Source organism: Vidua macroura, chromosome 16 (genome assembly GCF_024509145.1).
Source record: "Vidua macroura isolate BioBank_ID:100142 chromosome 16, ASM2450914v1, whole genome shotgun sequence".
NCBI lineage: Eukaryota > Metazoa > Chordata > Aves > Passeriformes > Viduidae > Vidua > Vidua macroura.
The window spans coordinates 1934968-1962547 of record NC_071586.1 but is presented as its reverse complement, the minus strand read 5'-3'; the positions used below and the strand labels follow the sequence as shown (position 1 = coordinate 1962547).

Here is a 27580-nt window from a genome sequence, read left to right as displayed (position 1 = left end):
GCAACCACAGGGGTCCTGTTTGACTTCACCAGAGGCCTGGGGGACGTCAGCCTTCATGGCAGCCCCGCCTCTGCCAGGGGTTGGTCCTTAACCCCTCACTGGGGTTTCTCTCTCTGCAGCAACATTACGTGGACAGCCAGATCCCCTGTGTCTTCGTGGCCTCCAAGACAGACCTGCCAGAAGCCAGCCAGCAGCCAGGGCTCTTCCCAGCTGAGTTCTGCTACAAGCACTGCCTCCCTCCACCCTTCCTCTTCTCCTGCCACAGCCAGGGACCACCCAGCACCGCTGTCTACACCAAACTGGCCACTGCAGCCACCTTCCCGTTAGTATCCTTCCATGGGGGGGCTCTGGTGGGAGCACAGCCTGGGGAGGGGGCTGTGTCCCAGCCTGCCTCTGCCATATTGCTTTTGCTTTGGTTTCTCTGCAGCTTTTGGTGTCATCTAGGGCATGCAGTGACAGGACAAGAGGGGATGGCCTTAAGCTGAAGGAGAACAAGATTAGATGGGATATTGGGAAGGAATTGTTCCCTGGCAGGGTGGGCAGGCCCTGGCACAGGGTGCCCAGAGCAGCTGTGGCTGTCTCTGGATCCCTGGCAGTGCCCAAGGCCAGGCTGGACAGGGCTTGGAGCAGCCTGGGACAGTGGAAGGTGTCCCTAGACATGGCAGGGTTTGGGATGAGATGAGCTTTAAGGTTCCTTTCCAATCACACCATTCCAGGGTTCTGTGATTCTGTGATCTGCTTATACAAATAATTGAAACAGAAAAGCCACTTGTTCTTCTAATTGCAGAGGGGGGAGGTTTTCTTCTGCCTGTGTGTATGTCTCTGGCAGATTTAGTAGATAGATCCTGCCACAGGAGTGTTTATTTTTGAAGCCTAAGATAAAAAATGCTGAAGAGGAGTAGCCAGCTTAGTTTGCCAAGGCCCACGGGGGGGGCGTGGGGGGTGGCAGCTATTTTCTCCTGATGAGATGGATCAGACTGAAAAAGAGGTCAGTGAAGCAAGACCTCTGTCACATGGCCTCTCTCTGGGAGGAACTGCACCCCAGAGGGGCTGGGACGGGGTAGGACAGCACCAGGCTGGTCACAGGAGGTGAGGGGAGCTGTGGGAAGGGAGGAGGATCCCTGTGAGTGGAATCACTCTGCTCCAGGGCTGGGAAGGGCGAGCACAGCTCCAGGGGCCGAGCCCTGGCGGGGAGAGCGTGTGGGAGCGTTGGAAGGCAGGATGGGATTACTAGTGAGTAGTTTTCCCTCCAGCTTCTTTTCAATAAACAACTTTATTTTTAGAGCTGACGCGCTTTTTTTTTTTTTTTTCTCCCCTCTGCAGTATTAAAATTTAAATATTCTTAATATATCTTAGGGTATGTGGTATAAATAAATAACAGCGTAATGGAGGGCCGGGGATTGGCTGTGCTCCCCCGATGTAGTGGGGAATGAATTATGGATGGAGGGAGAGAGAGGAGAGGAGCACGTTAGTGCAGGACAGCACGTGTTTGGGAGGGGAATGTGTACACTGGGGCAGCACCAGGCCCTGTCCCTCGCTGCCCTTTGGTCCCTGTCACCAGTGTCCCCATGGTGGCATCCCGGCTCTCCGTGCACTGGGAGTTGGAAAGGCAGCTTGACCTAGAAAGGCAGATACCTGTATAATTATTTAGGTGTTGGAGAGCTGTTTCCAGGGCAGGGGAGGGGACAGCCACATCCGTCCCACAGCCCTCCCTTGGCTTGATGGTGATGCCAGGTGACGAGAGCTCCGCTTGCAGGGACGGGGAATCTCTCAGATTCTCACTGGGCTGTTCCCCCCTGTGCTGGGCTCACCCCCTGGCACCCCCAGCCTCCCTGTGAGGGTGGGAGCACCGGGACAGCCACACTCACCGGCCTCTCCTGTGTTTGCTTGCAGCCACCTGAACGCCGTGGAGCTGGGAGTCGCATCCTTCTGGCTGCGGGTGGCGCTGGGGGCGGCGGTGACTGCGCTGGTGGGCTTCACCCTGTACCGCCTGCTGGCCAAGAACAAATGAGAGCCACTCCCCACTCCGTCCCTGTGACACCAGCTCCCCCAGAGGGGCCCCGCCTCAAGCGGGCCCCGGTAGGAAATCCTCCTTTGCCCCAGCCTGGACTGCAGGACCAGTGAAGCCAGACCTCTCAGCACCAGCAGGATCCAGCCCTGGCACCGGCCTGCCTCACCCTGTGGCCTCCTGGCCCCTGTGGCCACAGGGCAGGCAGCTCTGCCAGGAGAGCTCTGCCTCGCCAGCAGCTGGAGGATCACCCTCATCTTTTATTCTGTTCGGTTTTTTTAACGCTTGTTTTTAAGCTCAAACATGAGTGTTTCGGTGTCTGTTGGACTGGGCACATCCCCTCCGCTGAGGGCTGTTCTGGTGCCCTCAATTCTGGAGGGTACAATGCTCCCGGGGCCTCTGGGAGCTCCAGCAGCAGCTGAGCTGTCAAATGAGCTCATGGCTGCAGCTCCCTGGGGCACAGCTCCATCTCCTGTCCCGGTTTCCCTCAGCCAGCGCTGGCAAAGGCAGCTGGGGAGGGAGGGCCAGGCACTGACCCCCCCAGCCCCAGTGTGTGGGGTCAGGCCTGGCCCCTCCTGCTGGGACACAGCTGTCCTGGGCTGAGGGGGGACAGTGACAACCAGGGTTTGTCCTGAGCTCCTTTCTGTTGTTTCTACACAAAAATCTCGTGAGTCCTGCAGCGTGCCAGGCTCCGGGTCCATCCGCCCTCCTTTCCTGCCTCGTGTTTGGCCTGTCCCCTCCCCACCCCTGGCCACCAGTATTCATGGCCACCAGTATTTGCAGGCCTCTGGGAGCCCTGGTAAGGACTGGGAGGGCGTTGGATGCCCACTGTGTGCCCAGTCTTTCCCTGGCAGTGCCATCACTGAGCTGGTGCCACACTGTGCCCTAGGTGGGCCCTGTGACCTGCTGTCCCCTCTGTGGGGCTCTATCCAGCATGTGAGGCTCCGGGCATTGCATCTCCTGGCACCACTGGAAGCTTCTTCCTGTCCTGTTTCCTGTGCCCTGCTTATACCTGAGCTGGTTTCAGCTGCTGGGACTGAGCTCGGCACCCACTGGGGCCAAAGCCCCACAGTGTCCCTGTCTGCAAGTCCCAAAGAGCAAGGCCAGCACCCATCCCTGCCTTCCTGTCCTCCCAGGGGAGCCTGGATGAGCCCTGGCCGTGCCACCAGCCTGGCCCTGGCACCAGCCTGGCCTTCCCCAGCACTCTCAGGGTTGCACTTTCTGGGCAGCTGTGGGGGAGCACCTAGGTAGCACCCAGAGCTGCTTTTTCTCTGTTTTGTCTATTTAAATGTTTTATCATGGCCTGGAGCCAGCAAGGGGATGGAGAAATCACAGGGCAGCACTGGTGTCTCCCAGGGACAGCCCCAGGGAGGTGTCCCCATCCTGCTGTCCCCAGGGCTGGCCAGCCGCGTGTCCCTGCCTGCGCTGGAGCTGCTCTGCCAGTCGGGCACGCACTCACTGCTGGCCTCTGGTCCCTGGCACTGCCAGGGCCACATCCCTCGTGTTCAGTGTCCTTCTCTGTGCCCACCATGCGTGGCTCTGCCAGCCAGGCCCGTGCCTGGTGTCTCCCTGCTCCACATCTGCTGGAGCTGTAATGTTTTAGGTTTGTTCTCTACAGCAAAATAAATTTTTACAGACCTTGTGCTTGCACGCCGTGTCCTGTGTCACCTGGGGAGCAGGACCCTGCCCGGGCTGCACAGGCCTCTGGGGCTGCAGTGGGAGCAGGGCCACCCCGAGAGCCTGGGCTGCCCCGTTTGAGGGCAGTTCCTGGGATTTAGGGCCTGGTGTGGTAGGATGAGGCTTGGGGCTGGCCAGGACTCCTTGGTGCTTGGGGACACAGATCCTTGTACAAGTGCCAGCCTGGGTGGGGAGGCGGGGAAGGAGGTGATGGATCCCGTGGTTCTCTGCCCGGGATCCATGGGAAGCGAGAGCTTCAGCTGCCCTGGGAGCTGTGGATCTCTGTGCCCGTCCCCGTGTGAGGTTTGGGGCTCCCCACTTCCCTGCAGACACTTTCCCCCTGCACCCGCAGCTCCCAGGGCTGTGCCACCTCCCCTCCCTGCTCCTGTTTTCCCATGGCAGCTTTTCCCTCAGCTATTTCTGTCTCTGCAGCCTCAGCCACGGGCGCTGGGCACAGGGAATGTGGGCGCAGCCGGAGAAAAGGATTTTCCAGAGCCTTGCACTGGCACTGGATGGGGTCGGACTGCTCCCACATGAGGGGGGATCCCTCTGGGCTGTGGGGTGGGAGAGGAGGCCCTTCCCACATGGCCAGCCAGGGGACAGGGTTGGAGAGGGACACAGCCGTACTGCCATGCCAGCAGAGGAGGCGATCCCAAGGCGGATGGGACACGCGGTGCTCCCTGGTGACTCCAAACCAGGCTGGATCCCACGGGAGCTGTGGGCCCACGTGCCCTGGTGGGTATTAATAGCACTGGTGTGCGGGGCACGGGCGCTGTGCTGGGACAGACACAGCTGTGGGGCAGGGCACACGCGTGCCAGGGCCACGGGACCCCAGCCGTGGCTACACACAGTCCCCGGGGAAGGAGCCTGCTAGGGCTGGGGAGCCCAGAGCTCAATGGGGCTGAGCCGTTGCTCTGGGAAGTGAGGACGGTACCAGGGATGGGTCCTGGGGACACCCCTGCCCTGCCTGGGGATCCCAGGGAGCCCGGCCTGGGTGACACTGGGTACGTCCCATAGAGGTGCCCATAGAGGGACCCAGTGCCAGGCTGTCCCATGGGCACTGTGCTGGGGCAGGGAGTGCAGTGGAGGCTCTGTGGCCTCTGTGCCATGGGGGATGTACCTGGACTGTGCTGGCCTGTGGGTGCAGGGTCAGGATGGAGGGGATGTTTGCAGTCACCTGTGCCAGATTCAGCAGGTACCTGGTGCTGGCATGCTGGTGGCCATTCTGGGGTGTTGATGTCCATTCTGGGATGCTGATGTCCATTCTGGATGCTGGTACTGTACCAGGATATGGATTCCTCTAGCAGGGTGCAGCTGCAAAACCATGTACCAGGATGTGGGTACAGGAATACATGTACCTGTATTGGGGTGCAGTACTGGAAATGGAATATAAGTTCCCATTACAGGATGCAGACTCTGTCCTGGGACACAGAGATCACAGCAGGACCCAGGTCCCGTACCAGGATGTGATACTAGCTCTGGAACACGGGGAGCAGGGTGCAGGTATCCCCAGCAGGATGCACAGAGCCTTTCTGGGAGGCAGGAACTGGGCCAGGATGTGGGTACCAGTACTGGGATGGGAGTGCCTTACTGGGATGTAGATACCACACTGGGATGCAGGTATCATGCCAGGATGCAGTTACCATATTGGGATGTGGGTACCAGTACTGGGATGCAGGTACCTCTACCAGGATGCAGATACCTGTACCGGGATGTGGGTACCTGTACCGGGATGCAGATTCCCATACCGGGATGCACCTGTACCGGGATGTCCACAGCCGTCCCGGGATGCCGGCACCATCCCACGCTGCGAGCACCGGGTGTCGGCTCTCTGCCCGTGCCGTGGGCCGTGTCCCGGCGCTGCCGGCGGGGCGGGGCGGGGCGGGGCGGGTCCCGGTTCCCCGCGCGGCGGTGGCGGCGGGGGGTGCGGGAGGGGGGGGCGCTGCGCCGCGCGCTGCGGCGGGGGCGGCTCCGCTCGGCTCCGCTCCCGCCCCCGCCGCCGCCGTCGCCCCGCTGCCATCGGCGGCTCCCGGCGCCGCCGCTCGCCGCTCGCTCCCGGGCCCGCCGCAACGCGGGGCTGGCGGGGAGAGCCGCCCCCGCCGCCGCCCCCGCCGCCCGCGCCGCTCCCCTGCCCGGCTCGCCGGCCCCGGGCGCGGGGGAGCGGCGGAGCCCTCAGCCCGCCGGGTGCATGGACAGGAGCTCCCTGCTGCAGCTCATCCAGGAGCAGGTGAGGCCGCCCGGGGGGGCACCGGGCACCGGGCTGCGCTCGGCGGGGGGGGGGGGGGCCGCCGGACACCGGCCATCGCTACGGGCGGGGATGCTCGCACGCACCGGGCACGGCTGGCGCGCAGCGGGCAGCGCTGCCCACTCAGGGCGGCCACCGCGGCAGTGCCAACCCCCGCCAGCGTCCCTCGGTGCCCCTCATCACCGCCCTGGGGGATCCCCCGCCTTGTGCCGCTGAGAACGTGCGACTCATCTCACTTGTGGCCTCTCCCTCCGTCAGCTCCTGGTCGGATCCTGCCCGGTGCGCCCTCAAGGACGAGGGGTGCTGGGCACGGAGCCCCAGCGCCGCCGGCGGGGTTTGGGTGCCGGATGGAGCCCCGGGGGTGCCGCGGGCTCGGTCCCGCCGGCGAGGGGGGGGTCTGCACCCATCCCCGTGACCTGATTGCGGGATGAGGCCGTGGAGCATCAGCGCTGCGCGGCGTGGGGCTCTGCTCGCGGCACGACGGGGCCTCGAGGGGTTTCCACCCGCCGTCCCCCGGCCCCCACCAGCCCCTCCTTGAGCTCCGTCGCCTCGTCCCTCCATCCCCACCCAGCCCTGGCCCAGCTGGCAGCTCTCCCCTGGGCACGGGGAAGGAATTTCCTGGGGGTCAGGAAAATGAACTGATCTCCCACTCGCCCCCCGCTGTTTCCGTGACCTTGGCTGAGTCCCCCAGCCCAGGAGCCGCGGTGCTGTCCCCCATGTCACCCCACCCTGGGGCACAGGGACTCCATGTGAACCCGAGCTCGTCGGGAACGAGCAGCACCTTCCCCGGGAATGAGCAGTGCTGGGAGGGCTGGGGCTGGGGATTGGGCCCTCCCGGGGGGTTGTAGGGTGCCAGTGAGGTTGGGCTGGGGGGACATGCACCCCAGAAGCAGAAAGGGGTTGCCTGGCTGCTGACAGGGCTCTTGGTGCTCTTGGGGCCGGTGGCTCAGCGTGTGCCAGCGTGGGGACAGCGTGTGCCAGGTCCCGGCATGACACACACGTGGAGCCTGTGGGGTGACGGGTGTGGGGCAGGGGGACGGGTGACACCAGGATGCTCCCGCCCCTCATGGCTGGGGCTGCTCCCATGGGCTGGCGGCTGCTGAGAAGTTGCAGGTGCTGCCTGCACCCTGCAGCCTGCACCCCTCATCCCTCCCTGCACCCCTCATCCCTCCCTGCACCCCCCATCCCTCCCTGCACCCCTCATCCCTCCCTGCACCCCGCTCCGGGCAGCCAAACCCCCTTGGGAAAGAGGCTGTGGCTGTTTCCTGCCGGGGGAACAGGGAGGGACAGGGTGCCCACCCGGTGGGGATACGGTCCCATGTTCCAAGCACTCCCTTTCCTGCCCATCCCACAAGGATGAGGCTCCTCTCCCACATTTCCCTCCCTGCAGGAGCAAGGAGCAAACCCCACACCACCTCAGGGTGGTTGCAGGGGCTGTGCTCTGGCCGTGGGTGCCCTCTCCCCATCTCCACCCTCCTGTGCCATCCCGGGCTCTCTGTCCCCATAAGCGGTCCCATGTCGGGCACCCCGTGGCGCTGGGTGCCCGTGGGGCGCTGTCCCGGGAGGACTCGGGGTGCCCGGCCCGCTCTGGGAGCCCCGAGGATGGCACAAGGGTGCCCCGGCCAGGGCGCGGTGGATGCCAGCGGCCGGCGGCAAGGGCGGCGGGAGGAGCGGGAGGAGGAGGAGAGGAGGAGGAGGAGGAGGAGGAGGAGGAGGCTGGTGCCAGGGCTGCGCGTGTGTTTAGCTTGGTGGCTTCCTGGCTGGCAGGCTGCTGGCGGCGAGAAATAACTGAGTGGGAGAGTGTTGGCTGCGCCGCGGGGAGACGGGGACACCGGCACGGCACGGGGCAGCAGCGTGGCACAGGGCACCGCACGGGGCACGCTCCAGGGTGGCTGCAGGCTGCCGTGTCCCTCGCAGAGGCAGGGACAGGTGTCGTGGAGCCGGGCGTGAGGCACCAAGGGCACCAGGAGGTGTCCCCAGCCGAGCAGGGAGCCGCAGCCGCGGCACCGCGGTGATGCTCCGTGCCGTGCCCCACAGCTCGACCCCGAAAACACCGGCTTCATCGGCGTGGAGACGTTCGCCAGCCTGGTGCACAGCCATGAGCTGCCCCTGGACCCCGCCAAGCTCGACATGCTGGTGGCCCTGGCACAGGGCAACGACGAGGGGCAGGTCTGCTACCAGGAGCTGGTAGACCTGGTCAGTGCCGGGCGGCCGCGGGGACGGGGCGGGTGCCAGCCCGGGGTGGGCACCGGGCACCTCCCTGTGCCCCTGGGGAGGGGGGCAGACACCGGCGGTCCCCAGGGTCTCCCCCGGCGCGGGATGGCGGCGCGGCCTCGGGGTGGCCCGTCCGGGCTGTGGCACGAGGGGGTGGCGGGGCAGGGGGTGGCCCCAGGCCGGGCGTCCCGAGCTGCCCCCGCGGCCCCCGCGGGCGCGGCCTCTCTCCGCAGATCAGCAGCAAGCGCTCCAGCAGCTTCAAGCGCGCCATCGCCAACGGGCAGCGGGCGCTGCCCCGCGACGTCCTGCTGGACGAGACCGGCCTCGGCATCTACAAACGCTTCGTCCGCTACGTGGCCTACGAGATCCTGCCCTGCGAGATGGACCGGCGCTGGTACTTCTACCAGCACCGCACCTGCCCGCCCCCCGTCTTCATGGCAGCCGTCACCCTCACCCAGGTACGGGCACGGGCGGGCGGCGCCCAGCTCGTCCTGGCTGGAGGGTCCCGGGGACCTGGGCAGGGATCAGACTCGGGGTGGGCAGGATGGGTGAGCCTGGCTGTGAGCTCCTAGTGTGCACAGAGCTGACATGAAGGGATGTGTGACCCTGGATGTGACATCTTTGTGCCCACGTGGGTGACTCAGACCTGGGGCAGTGGGGCTGGGTGGCCCCAGTCGTGATGTTCTGGTGCCCACAGAGGGGCTCAGATATGGGGTGAAGGTTTGGGTGACCCTCGTTGTGATGTCCTGGTGTCCATGGTGGCGCTGAGACCCCGGACAGAGGTGGAAGGGTGACCCCAGTCGTGATGTTCTTGTGCCCATGGATGGGACCCATGGAGAGGCTTAGATCCAGGGCAGAAGGAACGGGTGACCCCAGCTGTGATGTCCTTGTGCCCACATGTGGGACTCAGAGCCAGGGCAGTGGGGATGGGTGACCCCAGCTGTGACATCCTGGTGCCCTTGTGGGGCTCAGATGTGGGGTGAAGGGGGGTGACAACCACGGGGTTTGTCACAGATCATCGTGTTCCTGTGCTACGGGGCCCGGCTGAACAAGTGGGTGCTGCAGACCTACCACCCCGAGTACATGAAGAGCCCCCTGGTCTATCACCCCGGGCACCGGGCGCGCGCCTGGCGCTTCCTCACCTACATGTTCATGCACGTGGGGTAGGTCCTGCCGGGGGGGGGGACACTGGGGACACCCCGGGGGCTGTGCAGGCTGAGCCTGTCCCCTCCTGTGCCTGGGCAGGCTGGAGCAGCTGGGGTTCAACGCCCTCCTGCAGCTGATGATCGGGGTGCCCCTGGAGATGGTGCACGGCATCCTGCGCATCAGCTTCCTCTACCTGGCCGGGGTCCTGGCAGGTGGGTGCTCCCCGGGAGCGGGGGACTGTCCCCATCCCCCCCCATCGGTCCCTGTAACCAGCCTGGGGGGGCACGGGGAGGTGCACGCCGAGTTTGGTGGGGATGCTGGGCTCTGCTGGCTGCCGCCCTGCAGTGCCAACACCCCTTGGCCAGGGGCTGGGGGGCAATGCAGGCTGTAATTAATTAATGTAGACAGTAATTCATTAATGCTGTGGGGGCGAGACCCCATGCTAAGCCCCGTCTGTGCCCCCAGGCTCCCTCACCGTCTCCATCACGGACATGAGAGCCCCCCTGGTCGGGGGCTCAGGGGGGGTCTACGCCCTCTGCTCTGCTCACCTCGCCAACGTCGTCATGGTCAGCCAGGGGACAAGGGGACACAGAAGGGGGGACAGGGGTGGATGACTTTGTAGGGTGGGCAGCACAGTGGGGGATGCCATGGGGTGACAATGGGGATAGGAGCTGTCTGCAGGTTGGGCATGGTGGTGGGACGTTGTGGGGGTATGCCATGGGGTGGCTGGCACTGTGGGGTGGGCAGCACTGGTGGGGGATGCTGTGAGGTGGCACTAGGGGTGGCACAGAGGGACCATCTTGGGTGGCATCATGGGGTGGGTGTGGGTGGGGAGGAGCACGGGCCTGAGGGGGCTCCATGGGGCACTCCAGGGGCTCTGGCAGCAGCCCCCACCTCAGTGCTGGAGCATTGCTCCATGGAGCATCCATCCATCCATCCATCATCCATCCATCCATCCATCCATCATCCATCCATCATCCATCCATCCATCCATCCATCCATCCATCCATCCATCCATCATCCATCCATCCATCCATCCATCCGTCCATCATCCATCCATCCATTCATCCATCCACCCATCCATCCATCCATCCATCCATCCATCCATCATCCATCCATCATCCATCCATCCACCCATCCATCCATCATCCGTCCATCATCCATCCATCCACCCATCCATCCATCCATCCATCATCCATCCATCCATCCATCCACCCATCCATCCATCATCCATCCATCCATCCATCCATCCATTCATCCATCCACCCATCCATCCATCATCCATCCATCCATCCATCATCCATCCATCATCCATCCATCCACCCATCCATCCATCATCCATCCATCCATCCATCCATCCACCCATCCATCCATCATCCACCCATCCATCCATCATCCATCCATCCATCCATCCATCCACCCATCCATCCATCATCCATCCATCCATCCATCCATCCATCCATCCATCCATCCATCATCCGTCCATCCATCCATCATCCATCCATCCATCCATCCATCCATCATCCATCCATCCATCCATCCATCCATCCGTCCATCATCCATCCATCCATCCATCCATCCATCCATCCATCCATCCATCCATCCATCATCCATCCATCCATCATCCATCCATCCATCCATCCATCATCCATCCATCCGTCCATCATCCATCCATCCATCCATCCATCCATCCATCCATCCATCCACCATCCATCCATCCCTCCCCTTCCCGCAGAACTGGGCCGGGATGCGCTGTCCCTACAAGCTGCTGCGGATGGTGCTGGCGCTGGTGTGCAGTGAGTACCGCCCCCGCCCCCCGGCCGTGCGGGCCCCGGGGCGGGCTCAGCAGCTCCCGCCTGTCCCGCAGTGAGCTCCGAGGTCGGTCGCGCCGTCTGGCTCCGCTTCTCGCCGCCGCTGCCGGCCTCGGGCCCGCAGCCCAGCTTCATGGCGCACCTGGCGGGGGCCATCGTGGGCATCAGCATGGGGCTGACCATCCTACGCAGCTACGAGGAGAGCCTGCAGGACCAGTGCGGCTGGTGGGTGCTGCTGCTGTCCTACGGCACCTTCCTGCTCTTCGCCGTCTTCTGGAATATCTTCGCCTACGACCTGCTGGGGGCACAGATCCCCCCCCCGCCGTAGCCCGCCCCCTCGCCCCGACCCTGCGGTTGATTTGTTTTCCAAGCCCGGCGGAGGGGCTGGGGGGGGGTCCCCGCGCGTGACATGGGGACAGGCCACCCCCCGCCCGCCTGTCCCCTCGGTGCTAGCGAACGCGCCGCCCCCCGCCCCGGGCTGCGCCCCCCCGGTGTCCCCTGCCGCCCCCCCCCCCGCTGTAGCCCCGTCCCCAAAGGATGCTTCAGCCCTGCCCCGGCATCGCCAACCCCCCCGGGGTGCCCGCAGGGCTCGGAGCGTGCCCCTCGGGAAGGAGCCGGAGCAGGGGGACCCCCCCGCTGGCTCCCGTACCCCCTTTCCAGGGTGGGGGCCGCTTCGCTGCCCCCCAGGACCTGCACTTTCACGCGAAGGACTGGTGCCAAAAGAGGAGCGATTTATTTTTCTATGCCAAAATAAATATAAATAAAAGAAAGAGGATTTAAAAAAAAAAAAAAAACAAGGATATGGGGAGAGCCCGGCAGGAATCAGCTGAGACCGGCACAACTCATTTTGGCAGTGCCCTCGGCGGCACAGCCCCCCCTCCCCGCGCCCCGGCCCCCCCGCTTTGCTGCCAGCCGCCCTCCCGGGACGCGGGGCTGGCCTCGGGATGGGGGCGCGGGGGGGTCCCCGCTCTAACCCCCCCCCCCAGACCTTTTTGAAGTATAAATAAATATTTTGCACACTGCGGGGGCTCGTGTCTCTATCGGGGGAGGGGGTTTTGGGGGTGCCCCCCATCCCTGATGGGAAGCAGCGCGGGTGCCGGGGCTGTCTGGCCCGGGGGGCGGGGGGCACGGCGGGGCGGGGCGGGCACAGCCGGGGTCGGGACTTACTGGAGCAGAAAACTCCGGGATAAGTGGAGCGGCACCCGGCCGAGCGCCGCGGGGCTGGCAGCGCGGGGGGCACATGGGTGCGGGGGGGGGGGCTGCAGCACTGAGACCACCCCCGGCCCATCCGGCCCCGCCCGCCGCAGCGCACCCGGCGCTGGCAGCAGGCAGCCGAGCCCGCCCCACTCACAGCCCTGCCCCTGCACCCCCAGCCCTCTATTCACACCCACCCCACATCGGGGCCCCCGGACCCCACCCCTATCAGCTCCATGTCGGCGCCCCCCTGGACTCGCACGCCCCCAGCCCCCCTTTTCACCCCATCCCATCCAGCCAGGCCCCTCATCCATCCTCCCGCGCCCCTCCGTGCGCCCTCCTCCCATCAAACCCCATCAAACCCATAAACCGCACCCCAATCCCCTGCATCCATCATCCCCACCCATGAACCACACCCAGGCCACGCCCACTCGTCGCTGACCACGCCCATTAGCCCCGCCCCCACAGCGCGCCCCTTCCCTACCCCCTGCCTGACAGACCACGCCCTTAATATACATATCCCCGCCCCTTAATCTACTGACCCCGCCCTCCGAGCGGCATCCCGTTTCTACCGGAGGCCCCGCCCCCTCCCCTCCGGCCCCGCCCCTGCCCAGCACGCCCCGCCCCGCGCGGCCCCGCCCCGGAAGCGGCGCTGTCGCAGTGCGCGGCCGGAGCGGCGGAGCCGGAGCCGCCGGGGCCGCCCGAGCCAGCGGAGCCGCGGCCCCAGCGCCGGCCCGGGCCGCGCCATGAAGGGCAAGGAGGAGCGCGAGGGCGGCGCGGCGGGGCCCGGCGCGGCGGGGCCGGGCGCGGGGGGCGCGGGCGGCGGCAGCCCCGAGAAGAGCCACAGCGCGCAGGAGCACAAGGAGCAGGGGAACCGGCTCTTCGGCGGCCGCAAGTACCCCGAGGCCGCCGCCTGCTACGGCCGCGCCATCGTGAGTCCCAGCGGCGCCCCCCGGCCCGAGCGGGACCGGCCCCCGGGACGGGAGCACCGGGGAGGGGACGCCCGCACCGCCGTCCCCGAGGGCCCGGCCTGGGTACCCCCGGGACGGGACACACCAACCTCCCTCCTGGGCTCGATGGCCCCAGGCTGGACGGGACACACCAACCTCCCCCCTGGCCTGGACAGCCTCCCGGACCTGGCCTGGCCAACCCTGGGTGGGGTCCCCAGGGATGGGACACCCCCGCCACACACCGGGCCTTGACTCCCGCAAGATGGGCCTCCCCCCAGCCGGGACATCTCCCGAGCCCTGGCCTGGATATCACCAGGGTGGAGCCTCCTTGGGCTGGGCACTGTTCTTCCTCAGGGCCTGGCAAGATACCCCTGACATGGGACCTTTTAATCTGGACACTGTTCCCTCACTGGGCCTGGCTCCTCCTGGGGTGGGCTGGACACAGCTCTGGGCCTGATTCCCCCCATCCTGGGCCTGGGCTACCACCCCTAGGCCTGGTCGAGGCACCCCCCTGACCCTGGCCCGCTCTGTGCACTTGGACACCCCCAGCCTGTCCTCTCCCCCACCCAACTCCAAGCTGGACTGCCCTGCACCCCCTCCCCAGAGTGCCCCCACCCTGAGCCCGTTTCCCCTAAGGCCTGCACTGTCCCTGGGCTGTGCTGGGTAGGGCAGAGCCAGCCTGGGACAGTCGAGGTGCCGGGGGAGACAGTCAGTCCCCTGTGGGGGCAGGGACATCGGCTGCCCTATGGGGACCGGCCCCAGCCTGTCCCCAGTCCATGCCAGCACCTCCCCACGGGGTGCACGCCCCGGCTGGCACTGCTGCCTCTCCCTGCCCAGGGTGACGGCGCCGTGCCGCTGGCTCACCGAGTCACAGGGCTGTCACCCGACCGCCAGCACGTCCTGGCCCTGCTGCCAGCGCCAACATGGGCCTGTCCCTGCAGAACCGGAACCCCTTGGTGGCCGTGTACTACACCAACCGGGCCCTGTGCTACCTGAAGATGCAGCAGCACGACAAGGCGCTGGCCGACTGCAAGCGGGCGCTGGAGCTGGACGGGCAGTCCGTGAAGGCTCACTTCTTCCTGGGCCAGTGCCAGATGGAGATGGAAAACTACGACGAGGCCATCGCCAACCTGCAGAGAGGTGAGCGGGCACGCTGCCACTGTCCCCTGCTCCTGTCTGCTGGGAAAGGGCCAGGGAGGGAGACGGGGACGCTGCCTCAGCTGGCGCTGAGGTGCCCTTTCTCTCCTCAGCCTACAACCTCGCCAAGGAGCAGCGGCTGAATTTCGGGGACGACATCCCCAGTGCGCTGCGCATCGCCAAGAAGAAACGCTGGAACAGCATCGAGGAGAAGCGCATCAACCAGGAGAACGAGCTGCACTCCCACCTGACCAAGCTGATTGTGGCCGAGAAGGAGAGGTAACGGGGCACCAGGCTGTCACAGCTCTGTGTGAGGTGTCTCTGCAGAGCCCTGCAGCAGGGAAGGGAGTGACAGTGTTCCCCCATCCCCCTGATCTCCCACTCTGTCCTAGGGAGCTGGCGGAGTGCCGAAAGACTCAGCAGGAGGAAAACACAGACGAGAGCCGGAGCCGTGTTCAGCTGGCCAGCATCGAGGCCAAACACGTGAGTTGGGGGCTGGGGGCTTCCTCATCCCTATCCTCATGCTCTGCTGCAGCCAGGGAAGAGGCAGGGCTGCAGCTGTGCAGGTGAAAGCTGGGAAACCTTGGGACACAGCACAGTAGCCTTCATTCTATAGCTCGAGCCACCACTGCAGGGCTGTTGTGTCCCCCCATGACGGCTTCCCCTGCTCTGTCACCTCTTGTCCCAGCCTGGCAGCGGTGACGCCTGCTGAGCCTGTTGTTCCCTGAGGAAACATAAGTGCCTCTCGGCCACATGTGGGTCTGGGTGCTGGGGACTAATCCCAGATAAAAATAGCCCCACAAAGGAAGGTTATTTGTAAGCTGGATCACTCCTGCCAGCTTCAGCCAGGAGCTGCACAGGCAGAGGGGGCACCAAGGACCTGCCACAACACCCATGATGGGAGGCTTTGGGGCTCTCCCTGGGGTCCTGTAGCCCCTGCACACCAGGGACCCCTTGTCCTCAAGGGCTTCTCTTTCAGGACAAATACCTGGCAGACATGGACGAGCTCTTCTCTCAAGTGGATGAGAAGAGGAAGGTGAGTGTGGCCCAGCCTGTGATCCTGTAAACCATCTGTGTACCCTGCTCCCCGCTCTGAGCCAGCACCACCTCCCAGCCCGCTTTCCTGACCCAGCTGTGCCTCTCTTGAGACAGAAGCGGGACATCCCTGACTACCTGTGTGGGAAGATCAGTTTTGAGCTGATGAGAGAGCCCTGCATCACGCCCAGCGGGATCACCTACGACAGGAAGGACATTGAGGAGCATCTCCAGGTACAGCTGGGCCAGGGGCAGGGGGCTTTTCCAGGACCTTGCCTGGGTGGGAAGGCATCTTTTTGCTCAACTCAGGGCTCCACAGGCTCCTTGGGTTTGGTCCCAGTTACCTGCCCAGGCAGCTCCCTGTTGAACAGGTGCTGCCAGGCCCTGCCCAAAGCGGAGGCGGCTCTTGGCGGGGGTCTCGCACCTTGACCTGCCCTCATCCTGCTGGGAGGCACCTCTGAGGGGCTCTCCCTCTTCCTGTGGGAAGGTGCCCAGGTGCTGGGGCAGATGCCACGTGGCGCTGGCCTCATGGCCACCTGCGCCTCGGGGCTGAGCCCGGGCACGTGGAGTAACCGGTTCCCCCACGCCTCCTCCCCCGCAGCGCGTGGGGCATTTCGACCCGGTGACGCGGAGTCCGCTGACCCAGGACCAGCTGATCCCCAACCTCGCCATGAAGGAGGTGATAGACGCGTTCATCTCGGAGAACGGCTGGGTGGAGGATTACTGAGGGGCCGGGGCGGCGCTGGCCCGCCCGGGTGGCCTGGCGCAGCTGGCTCTCCCCGGGCTGGCACCATGCCTTACTCGCTCTCCGGCTGTTCCCCCTCTGCCCCAGCTGCCCCAGGCCTGGCGCTGGGCGAGGGCACCTCACCATGTCCCCTTCCCGAGGAGCCGCAGCGGCTGGGCGGGCACCGCGGCTCCCTGGCTCCCCTCGCTGGCTCCAGGACCTGCCTGGGGGTTGGAATGCTGCCTCCTCGGCAGTGGCCTCGCCATCATGTCTGTCACCCCCTCAGCCAGGGCAGCCACAGTCCCCAAAGAGCACGTCCCGCTCCAGGGATTGCCACAGGGGGCTTGCTGGGATGAGCACCTGGAGCCCCGTCCTTCCCTGTGATTAGAGTTGTTTCCTCCTCCTTCCACCTCCTGCCTGACCGGGGTTGGGTCCTCTTCCCAGTAAACAGCCACTTACTGGGATGCTGATACACCCTCTGGCTTTTCCTAGTAAACAACTGCCCCAGGGCTGGAAGGGGCTGGTTCCCACCTCCCCTTCCCCACTGGGACTGTGGTTCCCTAAGAACAACCACCTGGGTTAAAGTTCTTCTTCCTTTTAATGAAATCCCTTAAAAACCCCACCAAAAATAACCACCAGATTTGCATCCAACTGAGATTCCAGCGTTGTGGTCTGCCGATGGCCTGCCTGGCTTTTGAGCGCCCTCTGGAAGTTTGCCAATGTCCATTAAAAGAATATATATATATATATAAAAAGAATAAAAAAAAATTCAGCAATAAATGTGGAAAAGGATCTGGAGTGGTTCACGGCAGCAATTTGTGGGGATCTCCTGGCTTGGGAATCGGTGCCATCCCACGGGGACCACGTTTGCTCCAGGGATGTAGCAACACACAGCGTGCTTCAGTAGAACAGCTTTAATCCAAGGGGGAAGGTAAAGACCAATAAAAACCAGAACTTTCTCAGGCAGTTGGTCCCAATAGCAGTGGCCTTTCCCTGAGGGTAGCAGGAGCTGGAGCTCCTGGCCTGGCTGGGATGGATGGGGGTGACGTGTCCTTGTCCCTGCCGGCCCTAGCCCAGGAAGGTGGAGATGAAGACGCTGGTGTCCAGGTTGAGTGTGGCGTGCCACCAGCGGTCAGGGAAGTACAGGACCTGCAGGGGACACCAGTGGGGTCCCACGGCTCTGGCTGGGAAGCCTGGGGTCCCCTGCAGCCCTGGCCTCACCTCCCCAGGGCGCAGGGTGCACTCCAGCGGGCGCTGGGCCGGTGGCAGTGTGGGATAGGTGTGCTGGAGCCAGGCCAGCGTCGTCTCGTTGGGGTGGAAGTGCGGGGTTTGATCCGGCGGGTACAGAAACCAGCGCTGCAAAGCACCGGGGGCACGTCCCCTCCCAGGTCCCCTGCAGCCCCTCGGGCTCAGCCCCAGAGGGGCTTCCCCGTGCCCAGGGACACCTGTTAGGGGCTTGTTTCTCTCCCCCCTCCCCAAATCCTTCCCCTAGGGCTCAGTTCTCACCTTCCTGCCGAAAATCACCTCGGAGAAACCAGGGCCGTGCCAGTGGAAGGGAACGCCAGAGCCCGAGCCTGGCGGGAGCGGGGGTTGGTGCTGGGGAGAGCCCGCAGTCGCGGCCCGATCCCATCCCGATCCCATCCCGATCCCATCGCACACCCACCTGCGATCCCAAAGCTGTAGGCGGGGCTGGTGCCCGGGATGCGGAAGGGAGGGGGCACGTAGTGCTGGAAGAGGGGGCCCCACTCGGTGAAGTTGTTGTCCCCGAAGAAGTAGAGGGTGTCTGGGGGGACACGGGAGCTGAGCCCGGCAGGGGAGGGGGCTGCGGGGGACGGGGCGGCGCTACCCACCGCTGCCCAGCCGGGCCGGGTCCTGCGGCTTCAGCAGGTGCTCCACGTACTCCTGGAACGGCACATCCACTGCGGGAACGGAGGGGTGAGCGGGGGAACGGGAGGGGGGAGCGGGGGAACGGGACGGGGGAGCGGGGGAACGGCACCCCCGCAGCCGGGCACGGCCCCGCGCTCACCTTTGCGGTACGAGTAGGTGTTGGCCGTGCTGAGCCGCACCGGGAAGGGCCCGAAGGCGGCCAGCAACTTCTCCCGGGTGCAGAGGGCTCGGAACGCCTGGGGGATGGAGCGCAGGGAGCCGGGATGCTGCCGCCGCTCCCGGGGCACCGGGAGGTGCGTCCCACTCGGCACCCTCTGTCCCCTCCCGGCACTCACCGAATTGTCCGTGACCCCACCGAGGATCACTGGCCGGGAGAAGGCGAACCTGGGGGCGGCATCCAGCGGGGTCCCGCACGGGCGGAGCACGGGGACCAGCACTGACCCATCCCGGGGCACCGGGACGGGCCCCGACCCACCCCGGGGCATCGGGACTGGCTCCAAACCACCCCCGGGGCATCGGGACTGGCTCCAAACCACCCCCGGGGCATCGGGATCCGTCGCCACCACCTTCCCCCAGCTTCTCCCCCGGGACTCCCGGGTCTGCCCCCCGGTTCCGCCCGCCCCTCCCCGTTAGCCCGCCCGGTGCACCGGAACTGTCCTCCGGCCCCCTGCCTCAGTGCCGCGGGCGCCGGGACCATGCCGGGTGCCCCGTACCGCTGCAGGAAGAGGGAGTAGGTGAGGGAGGCATCCGCTCGCTCCACGGTGCAGCGTGGTTCCTCCGGCACCGTGCCCGCCAGCCTGCAACGGGAGACTCCGCTCGGTACCGGCACCAGGACCGGCACAGGGACCGGTCCCGGGGCAGCCCCTGCCCTTACCAGCCGCCGCCCGGAGGGTCGGTGCAGGCGCTGGGCCGGACCCAGCCCAGCGGCAGCAGCAGCAGCGGCAGCAGCCGCGCCGCCGCCATGGGGACCGGCACCGGAGAGCGCGGGAACTACAATTCCCGGCATGCACCGCGAAAACGAAGTGGATGCGGCCATTGGCTGGGCGCGTCGCTACGGGTCCCGGTAAGGGCCATTCCTTAAAAGGGCAACAGAAAGCGAGCCCCACCTCACGGCTTAAAGTGGCCTCCCGGCACCAGGGGACAACAGCATGGGGACAGCGGGGACACCGCAGGGCCGGGGCCCATCCCAGGCGAAGCAAAGACAGGAGTCATGGCTCGATTCAACTGCTGGTTTGTTTTAATCCAGTAAAAAACGGCCGGGCAGGGGGTGCACCCCCAGCCCTTATTTACACAAATAAATACAGGGAGGGCGGTGCCAGGGGTATCAGGCAGGGCACGCTGCCTGCCCTGCTCCGCCCCTGCCCCACCCCGCTGCCAGCTCCCCCGGGCCGGGGCTCAGGTGCACTCCCGCGGGGGCTCAGGTGTACCCGGGGGGAGCTCAGGTGCACTCCCGGGGGGGCTCAGGTGTACCCGGGGGGCTCAGGTGCACTCCCGGGGGGGCTCAGGTGTACTCGCAGAGGTGGCCGCAGCCAGCGGGGCAGTGGGAGCTGGTCTCCAGCCACTTCATGATGTGCTGCAGGTGGCCACCGTGGCTGCAGCCCTGGCACCAGACGAAGAGCCCCTTCACCACGTGGTGACACACGGCACACATGCTGGCACACTGCCGACACCTGCACGGGGAGATTCGGGTGGGTGTGGGCAGGGAGAGCCCTCGGGAACAAGAGGGAACGGGGGCACCCACCCCATCCCCCTGTCCTCACAAGCCCCTCAGGGCCCCCTCACCTGTCGCAGATCCAGCCCCTGTTGCTCATGGGCCGCTTGCAGTTGCTGCAGTTGACGTGCAGGGTGGTGGAAGCCTGGTTGAGGCAGTTGATGGCACGGCAGGTGCTCAGCTTGATCACCTCGTTGGAGATGTTCCAGAGCTGGAAGCGCTGCAGCAGGTCGATGTAGGACGTGTACCAGTGCTCCTGGGGACAGCCACAGACAGCTGAGCCTCCACATCCACCCTGAAACCCCCTCAGGACCCCAGCCCTGCATCCCAAAGGCAAGATTCCCCTGGAGGGCTCAGCCTGGAGAAAAGGAGGCTCGGGGAGGGGGGGCCTTCTCACCCTACAAGTCCCTGACAGGAGGGTGGAGCCAGGTGGGAGCCAGGCTCTGCTCCCAGGGAACAGGGACAGGACAAGAGGAAATGGCCTCAAGCTGTGCCAGAGGTGGTCTAGTTTGGATATTAGGGAGAATTTCTTCATGGAAAGGGTGGTCAAGCATTAGCACAGGCTGCCCATTGCAGCGGTGGAGACACCATCCCTTGGGGGGATCTAAAAGCTGTGCTGATGTGGCAGTTGGGGACATGGTTCAGTGGTGGCCTTGGCAATGCTGGGGGAATGGTTGGACTCAATGATCTTAGAGGGCTTCTCCAACCTAAAGCGTTCTGTGGTCCTCTGATCCCTGCAGTGGGAGAATGGCTCTGCAACGCTGGGGAACAGCATCCTTCCCTGCATCAACAGGGCAAGGGCACCTCCCCATCCTGACCCTGCAGGGCCCACCTCAAACCCCTGCCAGGACTGGTGGTGGGGCAGGTACCGGAACCCTGGAGCTGCTCACCCTGGTGTAGAGCTGGCCTGCCAGGGGCTGGAGGAGAATCCAATCCCAGGCAGGGCCCCATCCCATCGGGATGCACCACCCTGTGGGTCCCAGCAAGGCGTGGCCCTGCCCTTCAGGGCTCTACCTGCGTCTGCTCATCGATCTCCTTGCGGATGCGCTCTCCCAGCACGATGAGCACGGACACGGCCGTCTGCACGTCGCCCTGCTCGGCGTAGAAGAGCAGCGTGTCCCGCACGATGGGGTTGAAGAAGTCGGAGGGCAGGCGGTTCTCATAGAGAGAGTGGGAGATGGAGATCAGCGAGAAGGACTCCACGGGGGTCAGCGACACCGTCTCGGCCTCGTTGCCGCTGACGTGAGGGGAGTCGGCCTTGTCCTGCAGGTGGTCCAAGGCCGATGGGTTGTCCACGATTTCGTGGCGCAGCGGGAAGGCTTCCTGGGGAAGGCTGTATTCCTGCTCTTCGGCTGCGAGGAGAAGAGCAGGAATGAGCAGGTGAAAACCCAGCTGGGACAGACAGCACCTCCCGCAGTGCGCTCACCGTGTGGGTTCTCGTGGTCCATCATGTACAGGTCATCCTCATCTGCCTCCACATCTCCCAGCAGATAATCCGCAGGGACGTCGCTGCCCTCCGTCTCCTCATTGTCTGCATGCCCGGGGAAAGAGAAATCAGCTCATCCTGCCACTGGATCCACCTCCCAGTGTCCTGCCCAGCATGCCAGGCTGTGCCCAAGCCACACGGCTCAGTTCCCCACCACTGTCACTGTCACCCAGCTCATGGGGGAAAGCTGTCCTTCTGCAGGGCCCTGGGGCTCGGTGTCCTTCAGCCTGCGGCTGCAGCACGTTCAGCCACCCCAATTCACAGGATAAATGGCCCAGTTTATGTCCTATCTATGGCTGAGGAGGGAAGAGCTGTGGGACTGGACTGTGCCCACCCAGTGGCGTTACCCTCGTTGTTGATCAGGGTGGAGGAGGAATCCATGAGGATGTTTTCCGTGCGGCTTTCTCCTTTGCTGCGGTCCAGTCTGGACTCGCTGCCCAGCCCAGCAGGGATATCTTTCAGGTTAAAACTGGGGAAAAAAGCCAAATTTAACTGTCAGAGGAGTATAAAGTTTCCATTTCAGCCAGCAAACAGCCTGGATACAGGTGTCCAGTTGCAATTTGAATGGAGAAACATAAGATACAGTGATATCCCTTCCTGGGCAGAAGTCACCAGTCCCCACTGTGTGACTTAAAAATAAAGACACATTGTGACTGTGATCACAGCCCTTCCTCCAAGCCTGGTGGCACTGCACATGCAGTGCAAAGGTCTCTCTGAAGAATTCCAGAGCTGAGCAGGCTCTTGGCTCCATCTCCTTCCCCTCAGAGGCAGGTGAACGGGAGCTGCCTCGCTCCAAGGTGCCTGGCTGTTAGTTATGCATCACCATGCTTGGCCTTCACCGAGATGGAAAAGGGAAGGGATGGGGCTGGAGCAGAGCCCAGCTCCCCAGGCTGCTGCCTGCCGTGTCTCAGACAGCAGCGCAGCCACTCGGCTGGAGGCACAGCTTGGTCAAGGACAGTGCTTATTTCCTTTGGTGCTATTTGAGGATCTGTCACTCACTGTGGGAACCCGGTCCTGCGAGGTCTGACGGCTCATTTGGTGTCCTCACCCCACACGTTTATGTCATTGAGAAGAGGAAAAACAACTTTTCCTGCTTCATCAGCCCACCACGAGTGAGCTGCTGGCAGAGCTGGGCTGTGCTCTCCCTTGGAAAGGCTCTAGAAGAAAACCTCTGCACACCAGCAGTTCCAGCTCCAGCCATGAGACACCTCCTCCATCCCCAGCCCTTGGTCACCATCACTGCCCTGGGCACTGCTGAGGCCTCACCTCAGATCCTGGGGTCACTTTTGGGGCCCTCATGACAGGAAAGACACTCAGGGGCTGGAGTGTGTCCAGGGAAGGGAACAGAGCACCAGGAGGGGCTGAGGGAGCTGGGGGAGCTCAGGCTGGAGAAAAGGAGGCTAAAGGGGGAACTTCTCACCTCCACAACTCCCTGACAGGAGGGGGAAACTAGGGGAGTCAGGCTCCCAGGGAACAGGAGAAAAGGAAATGGCCCCAGATTGTGACAGAGGAGGTTTAGATTGGATTTTGGGAAAATTTCTTTATGAAAAGGGTGGTCAGGCACTGGCACAGCTGGCCAGGGCAGTGATGGAGTCTCTACCCACCCCTGGAGATGTTCAGCATCATGTGGTGGCCTTGGCAGTGCTACTGGGGGAATGATATCAGAGGACTTTTCCAACGTTAGAGATTCTGTGATTCATTAATTCAGTAACTGCAAAGCTGATCCCAGCCCCTGCCCCGCCACAGGCCAAACTTTGGTTGAAGGAGAGAAGGGAGCAGTGTGTGAGGCTGCAGAGCTCGAGGCCAGACTGGGCACTCATTTCCCACACCAACGTGGGAAATGGCTGCGTTCAAACAATGCCAACATGCAAACCAGCACAGCCTGAGGGAGAGCTGTCCCTGCTCGCTCCCTGTGTCTGGGGCAGGTTAGTTATTATGCAGAAATTGTTCCCTGTGAGGGTGGGCAGGCCCTGGCACAGAGTGCCCAGAGAAGCTGTGGCTGCCCCTGGATCCCTGGCAGTGTCCAAGGCCAGGTTGGACAGGGCTTGGAGCAGCCTGGGACAGTGGGAGGTGTCCCTGTCCATGGCAAGGTGTTGGAATGAGATGAGCTTTAAGGCCCTTTCCAACCCAAACCATTCTGGTATTCCATAATGTGATTCTATAACCCTGTCCCAGCCAAGGAGCCGTTCCCACTCCCTGGCTCATGGAGCTATCCCACTCATATCATCACTCCCTGCAGCTGCCTTCCCCCGTACCTGTTCATGAGCGGGAGGGCAGTGCTGCCTTTCCCCATGCTGTGGTTGAGGTTTGTGGACGACACGGTGCCGAGGCTGGAGTAGATAATCCTCAGCATCGTCCACGTCTGAGCCACCTGTGTGGAACACAGTCCCTGTCAGCCCTTCCCAGACTACCACCCCTCTGCAGCACCAGCTGGCCCGCAGCTCACCTGGTTGCGGTCCAGCCCCTTGGCCACCTTGGCGTTGTGGTCGCAGAGCTCGGCCAGCGGCCGGCCGGCCAGCGCGTACTGCTTGGCCGTGTGCACAAACCAGTCCATGCTGCCGCTCTCCACGTCCGTCTCGAACACGCTGAGGGCGCTGGAGGATGAGATGTACTCGAACTGCTCCGTGGGGTCCAGCTTGCGCTTGAAGAAGATGGGGTGGCGCCGGTCGCCGATGTAGGGCTTGCGGTTGGAGTCGGAGGAGATGAGGCTCTCCTTGGCGGCGAAGGCCAGGTCTCCGTAGAGGCTGTAGCACAGCCCCTCGGGGTTGGCCCGGTCGATGGGCTGGCTGGCATCCTTGAAGATGTGCTGGTAAAGGGTGCTGTCTTTGGAGCCCGAGAGGAGGAAATAGGGGTCGTGGAGGTGCCGCCACACGATGCCCGTGGTGACGTCCTTGTGCTCCTCGAACATGGCGGAGGGGATGAAGGGGCGGCGCACGTCCCACACGTAGATGTTGTGGTCCACCATCATGGAGCAGGTGGCGATGTGGTGCTTGCACTCGGGGCGCCACTTCACCCGCGCCACCGAGGCGATGGTCTGCACGCAGTAGATCTCCTTGGCCCGTGTCGTGTTCATGTCCCACACCTTCACCATCTTGTCGCGGCCGCCTGTGGCCAGCCAGCCCCTGGGACAAGGACGGATCAGTGTTCACCTCTCTGTCCCCACCGTGGCACGGAAATGCTCACAGCACGGGTGTGAGCACGTGCACGCTGCAGGAAGGCAGCTGGGCTGCAATCCCATCCTCCCAGGAGCTCCCCTGGCACATCCGCTCTGCAACAACCAGGCCAGGCAGCACCCTCCTTCCCGCTCCCAGTTATGGCCCTGTGCCTCTAGAGCCACATCCCAGTCAGACCAGCTCCCTCTGGCTCTGCTTTCCACTGGTCAGGCACAGCAGAGAGGAAAAGGCCATCCTGAACGTATTTCAGTGCCTCTCTAAGATCACGAGCAGTGGCAGCACTGCCTGGCAGGGAGTGAGGAGGGACCTGCACACTGTAACAGCTCCTTCCAGATCCTTCCCAGAAAACTCCCAGGAAAGGCAGGAGGGAAACATGACTGAACACAAGCAAGTTGTGTCCCAGAGCAGCCAAGAAGTGCCTTCCTCAAGGTGAACACTGGAGCAAGAGCCTGCTGTGACACTGCTGTACACAACCATAAGACATCCAGTGCCTCAAAACCCCCTAATTTATCAAAAAAACAAACCTCAAACACCCTTACACCACCCCAAATGCTCAAAGTAACAATCACTCCTATCTCCCAGCAACATCCCAGCCCCTGACGCAAGGGGACAGGGTATCACAGATCATGCTTTCGCCCATAAAATCCCAATCCTGTTTTTAGGGTCTCTCTTGTCCTGCAAGTCCGGGTGGCTGGCAGGGCCTGGCCCCGCACTCACCTGTCCTCTGGGTGCCAGTCGCAGCAGAAGACGGGCCCGTTGTGGGCTGTGAACATCCTCTCGTAGCGGTCGGGCCGGCGGATGTCCCACAGCTGCACGTTGCCGTTCTCAAAGGTGGCAGCGAAGGTGAAATAGTCCCGGATGCTGAACTGGACATCACGCACACTCTCCGACTGGCCTGGGAGGGGACACAAATTAAGAGCTCCAGCAAAGCTAAAAATCCCACTGGAAGAGCCGTGGCGCAGAGAGAAGGTAGCAGGGAGTGCTGTGACTGTCTTCCATCTCCCACATGGACCCAGCTAGTACTGAGAGACAAGAAAAGGCACCAAAATGCCTCTCAGCTCCTTCCTTCCCTGCTCTGGGCATCATACCCTGAGCAAACCCTCCTCCTGGTCAAGGGGAAGGACAAAGCCCCCAACCCCTGACTCTCCTAAGGGAGAAGGGACAAGCAAGGAAAGGACAAAGCTCCCAAACTGTGCTTCCCCACAGGGAAACGGGACAGCAACAGCCACGTTTGTACCAGAGAAGGTGCTGACAGAGTCCTTCTTGCGCAGGTCGAAGCACTTCATGTAGCCGTCCTGGGAGCCGCTGAGCAGCATGTACACCTCGGTGGGGTGGAAGCACACCTTGTTGACAGTGCGCTTGTGCTCCGTGAACAGCTGGTCCTGCTTGTTGCGGGACGGCTTGCCCAGGTTCCAGGTGACCACCACGCCGTTGGTGGCGGCGGTGGCCAGCAGGTTCTCGTCCATCTGGTGCCACACCACGTCGGCACAGCTGAAGTTCAGGGAGGGTTTGCGGCCCACGCGGAGGTTCAGCTTCTCCACAAACTGCTCCTCCTCGATGGAGTAGATCTTGAAGATGTTGCGGCCGGCCACCACCACCTGGGCAGCGTCCCGGCACACGCTGATGGCGTTGGCGGGGGCGTCCAGGTGGCAGAACATGGTGCGGCCGGTCAGCGCGTTGCCCCCCAGGGCAGTGGTGACCCTGGCCATCTTCTCCATGGCTGTCCTCGGGGTGCTGTCCCCTCTCCAGCCGGCTTCCTGCACACCCACACGGCCACCCTGCTCCACCTCAGCCAGAGCTGGGCAGGGACAGGCTGGGCTCCTGCTGGGCCCTGGTGGCTCCGACCGCGGCTTTTTGCGGCTGCATCAACGGGCCGTGGAGGTGAGAGGCCACAGAGCTGCCTGTGGGAGGCAGATACAGCCCCACGCCGGGTTCTCCTCCGGCCGCCCTATGTGGCTCCCTCTCAGGGAGTTCCTGAAAACCTTCTCTGGGTTCCTTCTTCCCTCCTCGGCCACACCCCGAGATGTTTCACTGTTGCTGATAATATAGGTCAAGTACAGCGCTGTGGCTGAAGTGAGCAGCGTCCGCAGCACGAGGTGAGGTGAAGTGAGGCCACGGTCACCTCCGTGGGGCACTCGGAGCCACAGAGCCTGCAAGAACGAAGGGATGACCCTCCTTCTCTAGCAGAGTGGGGGCAGCAGTTACTCCAGGCTTCCTGGAGGGATCACAGGGTCCCACGGGCTGTGTCCTCCAGAGCCAGGCTGAGCTCCTGCCACAGCACTGCCCTCTCTTGCCAGGTCCCACAGATCCCTCATACCTCACATTCCCACCCCCCCAGGGCCCCTTCCCACCCTCAGCGCACCCTTAGGGTCCCGTCCTACTCCTGAGGCCACCCCCAGCCCCTCATGTCCCACACTCCCACCCCATCAGGCTCGCTCCTGACCCACAGCCCTCTCATACTCCTCATCCCCTCCTCCTGACCCACAGCCCCCCAGGAGCCCTTAGACCCCTCAGACCCCACACTTCCCCCTCTGCAGGGCCCGCTCCTGACCCAGAGCCCCTTCAGGGCCCTCTCCAGCCCTTCAGAGCCCACTCAGGGTTCCCTCAGAGGCTCCCCCACCCTGTATCCTCCTCAGGGCCCCTTCCCGCCCCTCAGAGCCCCCGGGGCCTCTCCACAACCCCCTCCCGCCACATAGAGTCCCCTGCCGCTGCCACCCGGTCCCGGACCCACTCCGTGCGAGGCCCCGGTGGCGTTCCCGAAGCCGTACCCCCGTACCCGGTGCCGGTTCCCCCGCCAGCAGCTCGGGCCGAGCAGGCCCCGCCGCCGCCGCCGCCGCCGCCGAGCTCCCGCCAGACCACGCCCTCTTCCGCCACTGGCACCCACCCCCTGCTGCCAGGCCACGCCCTTTTCCGACACTGACACCCACCCCCTGCTGCCAGGCCACGCCCTTTTCCGCCACTGGCACACACCCCCTGCTGCCAGGCCACGCCCTCTTCCGCCACTGGCACACACCCCTGCTGCCAGGCCACGCCTCCGACCCAGCCCCCTGACCCATGACCACGCCCATTCTGTCCCTCTTGCCTTTCGGCCCCGCCCCTCTGTGGCAAGACCACGCCTCCTCCCGCAGCTCTAGCCTGCCCCTGCCCGTAGACCACGCCCCCGTCCTTAGACCACGCCTTTT

At 63.9% G+C, this 27580-nt stretch overlaps 5 protein-coding genes across 10 annotated transcripts in view; 3 read left to right on the top strand and 2 right to left on the bottom strand.

Annotated features, from left to right (window-relative positions):
- Positions 1–3658, top strand: part of LOC128815397 (mitochondrial Rho GTPase 2) — a 45735-nt gene extending 42077 nt beyond the window's left edge. For all 3 annotated transcript variants that reach the window (XM_053992105.1, XM_053992103.1, XM_053992104.1), the window contains 2 exons: positions 120–322; positions 1894–3658. In XM_053992105.1, coding sequence (XP_053848080.1) covers positions 120–322; positions 1894–2011 — 321 coding nt within the window. In that variant the 3' untranslated portion in view covers positions 2012–3658. The remainder of the gene's footprint in view (positions 1–119; positions 323–1893) is intronic.
- Positions 3659–5774: 2116 nt separating this feature from the next.
- RHBDL1 (rhomboid like 1) lies at positions 5775–12123 on the top strand. Its single transcript, XM_053992145.1, has 8 exons — positions 5775–5912; positions 7968–8126; positions 8378–8602; positions 9159–9307; positions 9390–9502; positions 9756–9856; positions 11026–11086; positions 11158–12123. The coding sequence occupies exons 1-8, from the start codon at positions 5874–5876 to the stop codon at positions 11427–11429; spliced, it is 1119 nt and encodes a 372-aa protein (XP_053848120.1). The 5' UTR covers positions 5775–5873; the 3' UTR covers positions 11430–12123.
- An 884-nt stretch (positions 12124–13007) lies between these two features.
- Positions 13008–16933, top strand: STUB1 (STIP1 homology and U-box containing protein 1). Its single transcript, XM_053992146.1, has 7 exons — positions 13008–13227; positions 14187–14385; positions 14496–14661; positions 14775–14865; positions 15362–15418; positions 15535–15651; positions 16019–16933. Exons 1-7 carry the CDS (start codon positions 13042–13044, stop codon positions 16142–16144), a joined length of 942 nt encoding a protein of 313 aa, XP_053848121.1. The 5' UTR covers positions 13008–13041; the 3' UTR covers positions 16145–16933.
- Positions 16934–17040: 107 nt separating this feature from the next.
- On the bottom strand, positions 17041–19044 carry JMJD8 (jumonji domain containing 8). Of its 3 annotated transcripts, none has more exons than XM_053992153.1 (9): positions 18903–19044; positions 18742–18825; positions 18364–18412; positions 18168–18264; positions 17992–18060; positions 17805–17868; positions 17648–17715; positions 17363–17565; positions 17041–17290 (listed from the first exon to the last, which is right to left on the bottom strand). In XM_053992153.1, exons 1-9 carry the CDS (start codon positions 18989–18991, stop codon positions 17210–17212), a joined length of 804 nt encoding a protein of 267 aa, XP_053848128.1. In that variant the 5' UTR covers positions 18992–19044; the 3' UTR covers positions 17041–17209. The 3 variants fall into 3 exon arrangements, with proteins under 3 accessions (XP_053848128.1, XP_053848129.1, XP_053848130.1); XM_053992154.1 differs by having other exon boundaries at positions 17363–17497; positions 17805–17924; positions 18903–19036; XM_053992155.1 differs by lacking the exon at positions 17363–17565 and having other exon boundaries at positions 17805–17924; positions 18903–19041.
- Positions 19045–19243: 199 nt separating this feature from the next.
- WDR24 (WD repeat domain 24) lies at positions 19244–27252 on the bottom strand. 2 transcript variants are annotated; one of them, XM_053992117.1, is made up of 10 exons: positions 27175–27252; positions 25636–26548; positions 25116–25293; positions 23672–24347; positions 23481–23596; positions 21573–21694; positions 21166–21270; positions 20754–21091; positions 19811–19995; positions 19244–19698 (listed from the first exon to the last, which is right to left on the bottom strand). In XM_053992117.1, exons 2-10 carry the CDS (start codon positions 26114–26116, stop codon positions 19530–19532), a joined length of 2370 nt encoding a protein of 789 aa, XP_053848092.1. In that variant the 5' UTR covers positions 26117–26548; positions 27175–27252; the 3' UTR covers positions 19244–19529. The 2 variants fall into 2 exon arrangements, with proteins under 2 accessions (XP_053848092.1, XP_053848093.1); XM_053992118.1 differs by having other exon boundaries at positions 27167–27226.
- Between the last annotated feature and the right edge of the window lie 328 nt (positions 27253–27580).